This window comes from Bufo gargarizans, chromosome 4 (assembly GCF_014858855.1).
Source record: "Bufo gargarizans isolate SCDJY-AF-19 chromosome 4, ASM1485885v1, whole genome shotgun sequence".
NCBI lineage: Eukaryota > Metazoa > Chordata > Amphibia > Anura > Bufonidae > Bufo > Bufo gargarizans.
The window spans coordinates 13,623,746-13,629,745 of NC_058083.1; the positions used below are offsets into that span (position 1 = coordinate 13,623,746).

At 51.2% G+C, this 6,000-nt stretch overlaps 1 protein-coding gene across 1 annotated transcript in view; it reads right to left on the bottom strand.

The window, feature by feature from the left end:
• The window catches only part of TDRD15 (tudor domain containing 15), a 65,153-nt gene extending 59,491 nt beyond the window's left edge, over positions 1-5,662 (bottom strand). The window contains exon 1 of the mRNA XM_044289324.1: positions 5,640-5,662. Within this exon, the coding sequence (XP_044145259.1) occupies positions 5,640-5,662 (23 nt within the window). The remainder of the gene's footprint in view (positions 1-5,639) is intronic.
• Between the last annotated feature and the right edge of the window lie 338 nt (positions 5,663-6,000).

Below are 6,000 nucleotides of genomic sequence, written 5' to 3' on the forward strand. Positions count from 1 at the left end.
TTTTCTTTACATTTTTTGGAATGCTGCCCTTTTTTAGCTATATATATATATATATATATATATATATATATATATATATATATATATATATACACTAGGAAAAATGAGCGGCACTCCAGAAGTAAAAGTGGTGAACCCTTTATTCACACCAGTGGTGCAACGTTTCGGCTCAGATCGCGAGCCTTCCTCAAGCAAAGAAACAACTCAAATGACAGTGATTATATAACTTCTGGAGTGCCGCTCATTTTTCCTAGAATATTCATCAGGGAAGTCAGTCCATTCCCTTTGGGACGTGCACCCGTTTTCTCACTTGGGAGCCAGTGCCGCCATTTTTCTTCATTTATATATATATATATATATATATATATATATATATATATTTTTTTTTTTTTCCCAGAAACAAATAATTATATATCTATATATAACAATGGCAGCGCATCAGGCCAAATATAAATATGGAGGAGCAGGCCAATGGATCTGGCAACAAATATAAGACAATATAAGAATAAAAAAAAAAATATGGCAGCACTCACAAAAAATTAGCGAAGAGAAAAAGATGATTTTTGTATAACTTACCAGTAAAATCTCTTTCTCGCTCTTCATTTGGGGACACAGAAACCGTGGGTAAAGCTATGCCCTCTAGGAGGCGTTGACACTAGTAAAAGCTGTTAGCTCCTCCCCTGGCAGCTATACCCTCTCCAGCCTGGAGAGAGAGCTTCAGTTTGTGAGAAGCAAGCCAACCAAAGAGAAAACACGTGGAAAACCAACCATGTCAAAGGACCTAACGGAGCCCAAACCAGCAACAGCCACACTGTGGCCGGACAACAATACCGGGTGGGTGCTGTGTCCCCCAATGAAGAGCGAGAAATAGATTTTACTGGTAAGTTATACAAAAATCTCCTTTTCTCGCCCATATTCATTGGCGGACACAGATACCGTGGGACGTTACAGAGCAGTCCACGGGGAGGGAAAAACCACAGACCCATGGAAGCAAGCGTCCCTGCTGGTAGCTAGGAAACTGCCGCCTGCAAGACCTTGTGGGCTAAGCAGCGGCAGCCGATGCATAAGAATGCACCTGGAAAAAACTTTGTGAATGTGTGTAAGGAGGAACGGTAGTCTCGTTACACAACTGTGAAGTTGAGGCGCGATGCCCCAGAGCCCAAGAAGCGAGCCATGACACCTAAGGGTGGAACCCTGCTCCGGGCGCGGTATACGTCGGCACTTGCAGACCGAATACAACGCGCAATCGCCCTTTGGAGGCCGCCAACCCCTAGCGAGGCCCTTTCGGAGCGAAATGGGGGTTCGTACACCGAGAGGGACTGGAGGCTGCTAACAAGGAGTAGAACTCTGACAACGTCCAATAATGTAACTCCCTTCCGTAGGGTGCGAAGGAAAGGGAAGGAAGGACAATTACTTCATTGATATGGAAGTCAGAGACCACCTTCGGGAGAAGAAGGAATGGGCTGGAGAACTGCCGTATCCCTGAGAAGAACCAGGAAGGGGATCTTGCAACAGAGCACCCCCAACTAAGACATCCGCCTGATGGATGTGATAGCCACAAGAAAAACTACCATCCAGGACAGGAAAGGGCCCGAGTGGAGAAGACTGGAAGGCTGAGACAACTACATATAGATCCCAAGGCTGTAAGGACGGTACAGAGTAACCGTATGAGCCGCCCCTGAAGGAAGGTTTCCATAGGCACCAGGGAACCCAGAGTACGCTGGAAGCTGCCCCAGGACAGAAGCGCCAACACCTGACCCATCAAGGAACTAAGGGCTAAACGAAGGTCCAACCCTGAATATAGAAGGATAGGACCGTGGGGAGAGAAAAAACAGGAAGGAAGGGGATGTCTCGGCATTTGCAGAAGCCCAGGAAGGACCTCCAGGTCCCCCAATAGACCCTGGGCGATGCAGACTTCCTGCCTGAATCATAGTGCGGAAGACATCCGCCGAAAACCCTCTTCACATCAGAACGGAGGTTTCAATAGCCACGCCGACATTGAAATGCAGATGTAAGACCGGACCCCGTGAAAGAAGAGCGTCTCTGAGTGGCAGTGACGTCTCCAGGAAGGAGAACGAGGTCAGCATACCACACGCTACGGAGTCAACTTGGAGTGACCAGGATTTGTCGGAATGTCCTCCATCTGAATCCTCCGTAGAACCCTGGGAAGGGAGAGAAGAAGCACGTAAGGAGGGAGAACTCCCACCAAGGAGAATCAGGGCGTCCCGTCGCACACTTCCAGAACTCTGGCTCTGGAGAAAAAAGGTGGGAAGCTTTCGTGTAGATACCGTTAGCTCACCCGGACCAATGGAAGAGTCCCCGTAGAAGGAGGAATGTGGAGGGCGCCACAGTCCACCAGTCTGGACCGGATCGAGCCTGGAAAGGAAGTCCACCAAACTAATACCCTGTGCAAATGCAGACGAGGGAAAGTAGCAACGTAGGAACTACCAAGGCATGCGGGACGGCTATGAACCCTGAGCCAGGGGGGGGAAAGACAGGATAAGAATAGGCTAGGTTTGAGCCCATTCCCCGTCTGAGACCGGCACCGTACCAAAGTAGCCTAGGACAAAATGGCTGTGCAAAAACACAGCCTGAGGAGGAAGCCAAGCAAGAGGAGACACACTGTATTGCTAGCCCTATACCCCAGCAGAGGAGGGGGCCCCCGTGGAGGCCACCGAATTCAGTGTTAAAGAGTCCACCGCCTGACGAAAGAGCTGTGCAGTAAGAACCAAGCATGTAGTGGTAAGCAACACTGTTCCCACAGTAATAGCCAGCGCTTGCCCAGTCAGCGCGAAACCGAGGGGGAGGCCTAAGACTATCCGTAGAAGCCACGTACCACACTGCCCCAGTGAAGTAGAGCTAACCTCAAAACTCTACCCGGAAGAGCGCTGAACAGGCGTAACTGCCAAGCTAGCTCCAGGGTAGGACCCCTACCTGAAGGGGATGTCCCACTGGAGTGACCACGAACTCAAGCATTAACGAAAATCTGCATCTGTGGAGTAGAACAAGCTGTAGGAGCTAAACCTGAGTGCCAGCATAACCACTTTCCCAGAGAAGGGGAATTGGTGGATAGAGAATACCGAGTAAGTGAAACACTCGACTCGCTGGAACGTACTCACCATATATGTGCAATGGAGTACGTACTACGTATTGATGCAGACAATATCATGACCGACTGGAACAACGTAGGCCCATGGAGATGGAGGTACTCTAGGACATAAGTGATGCTAGGAACCCCCTGAGAAGACAGAAGATGTTATAACCAAGCACGAAACCAGCACCAAAGGAAGGAATAGACACCGTGTCAACTGGTGGCACCCATATAGCACTAGGGTAAGAGTGCTGGGCACCTGCGAGTACCGGCTGTTGCCACGCCCCCCAAGGAAATAAGTGAAGGCACCTCGAGCAGTGGCGCCGCAGAATTGCAGCATCCGAAGATGTTTAGTTTTTCCCCGCTAGTGGAGCACTAGCGGAAGGGGGAAATGCGACAGAAATCACGGTGATGTGCAACATTCCGTCTATGGAAGGATAGTGCGACAGTCGGAACCGTATATAATGGTAGTGCAAGCTACCTAAGGAAGGTGGATGCATACGGCAAGTACTAGGGAGAATACTTCACCTATGACGTGGGCGAATGCCCACGGCAAAACTAGTGCATATGGAGAGTCCTGCACCCCATGGGAGTGCAATTGTTGCACCTAATTAAGGGGGTAATGCATACAGCGCACTATGTACCAGTGATAACGTCATCGTGCCATGAATGGATATGCAGAGCAGGTCCCGAAACTCATGTCATTGTACTGAGTCCATCTATGGCAGGGGATAATGTATAAGGCAATTACTCCACCTAAGGAAGGGTTAATGCATTCCAAGTACTACAGGCCACCTTAGACGCAATCTTAAGAGATTGCGTTGGATTCACGTCAGGGTCTGAATCAGTGATTCTCCCCCCTCCTCCGGACGGACCCTCCCCAGTGAGGGAGGGTGTGTCTGAGTGTGACCCAGGGAGGAAGGGTGGGGTTGCAAGGAAAAAGATGTACTGTGTTCCGCTCGCGCATAGGTGTACTCCTCAGAATCTCGCCCCTGGCAGGAGTGGACTGCGTGGCGGGGACTTATCAGCCAAACCACCCAGGGGGTGGGATGGGAACTTGAATAGGTCTGTCTACCGGATTTCGCAGGCGGTGCAGTATCAATCAAGCGACTCCAGTGTGGAAGCATAGGTAGAGAAATATCCCCCAAACGACCTGGGAGGGTGGATTGGGAATGTCAGAGGGCCTTAACTGAATGGCGCCGGCGAAGAAACATCAACCAAACGACCACAGAGGGTGGACTAGGAGTTCTAGCGGACCCCTACTCGATTGCGCAGGTAGGGAATTATCAACCAAAACGACCCATGAGGGTGGATGGGAGTGCCAGAGATCCCTTATTGAATTGCGCTGGTGGAGAATTATCAACCCAACGACCAGGGAGGGTGGATTGGGAATATCAGAGGTCCTTTAGTGAATGTGCTGGTGGAGAAATATCAACCAAACGACACGGAGGGCGGATTGGGAATGTCAGGGGTCCTCTATTGAATTGCGCTAGTGGAGAACTATCAACCAAACGACCCAAAAGGGTGGATTGGGAAGTCAGAGGTCCTCAATTAAATTGTGCAGGTGGAGAATATCGACCAAACGACCCCGCAGGTGGAGGATTGTCAGCCAACAACCCCGGAGACCGAATTGGGAATCCCTCAGGGTTCCCTGTATTGCGCAGGTGCATGCAGAAGTATCAACCAAGCAGCCGTGTAGGGCGGATTGGGACTCCTCCTGACATGGACAGGGTACGGGCCCCGTCTGTACAGCGCGGTTATGATGTGTGCTGAGGGGGGCAGGCCCGTATGAAATGCTCCTCTTTTCTTTCCCCTTTTATTTAATTTTATTTATTTTTTTAACTGAAGAAAATGAAGGGTTACTTTTTATAGTAAGCAACAGCACTTTTATGTAACCCCTTGAAGGCCAGGCGCCAGCCCAAGACAATGGCTGGCCAGGAAGGGTTAAAAAGTGGCTAAGACAAAGGTGCCCAGATGGCCTCTGGGGGCGGTGCCCAGATGGCCCCCATCGGCGATCGCCCCCACCGGCCTGGGGTGCCCGCCCCCGGGAGGAGCAGGAAACTGCCGCAGAATCAGTCGGGCAGTGAGGAAAGTGATTCCCTCAGGTAGTCACCCCCGCAGCCGACTCATTTTGCGGCACACGAGGCGTCCGCGATATACCGCAAGCCGGGGCCTATCTTTACTTCCGCTATTAACCCCTTCGGAGCGGCGCGCATGGAGCCCGCTCCCGACAGGGGTGGAATATGAGCTGGATAGCGGGGAGAGGGAGCCGTTGCGCTCCTCTCTCTCCCGCTGAGTGTGAAACAATTATCCCCATCCATTAACCCCATACCCCAGAGGGGGAGTGTGAGGGACTGAATTAAGCACTCCTCTCTTGGATAAAAAGACCAGGAAAATTATCCCTTTTGTTCAGGGTTAAGATGAGGGGTTCCCAGGCACCTTGTGCCTTGCTGTGTCCCCTTCTCTTGAGGGCACCAGGGGAAAACTAAGCCAAGAGGGAGGTAGGGAGGGGGAAGAGGTTAATACTCACCTAGTCCCGTGTACTCACCTCATCTTCTGTCCAGCCGCCATCTTCACCCTTCCTCTGGTCCAGTGGCAGGAAGCTGAAAGAGGGGCTTGGACGGGACCCCTTGGCTGGCAGGAGGCAGGGGAGCGAGGCTGCCCTGGTCCACCTTGTCTTCTGTGGGGGAGGCAGCAGTGCGGATGACCGGCACTGGCGCAACTCGACCCCGGGAAAACAGGGAGGCGAGGCGACCACTGTTGTCCCATCTGAAAAAAAGAAGGAAAAAAAATAATAAAACTAAAATAAGAAATCTTCTGAAGATCCCTGCAGAGCAGGGAGCTCTTGCCTCCTATTGACACTAGAAAAAACTGAAGCTCTCTCTCCAGGCTGGAGGGGGTGTAGCTGC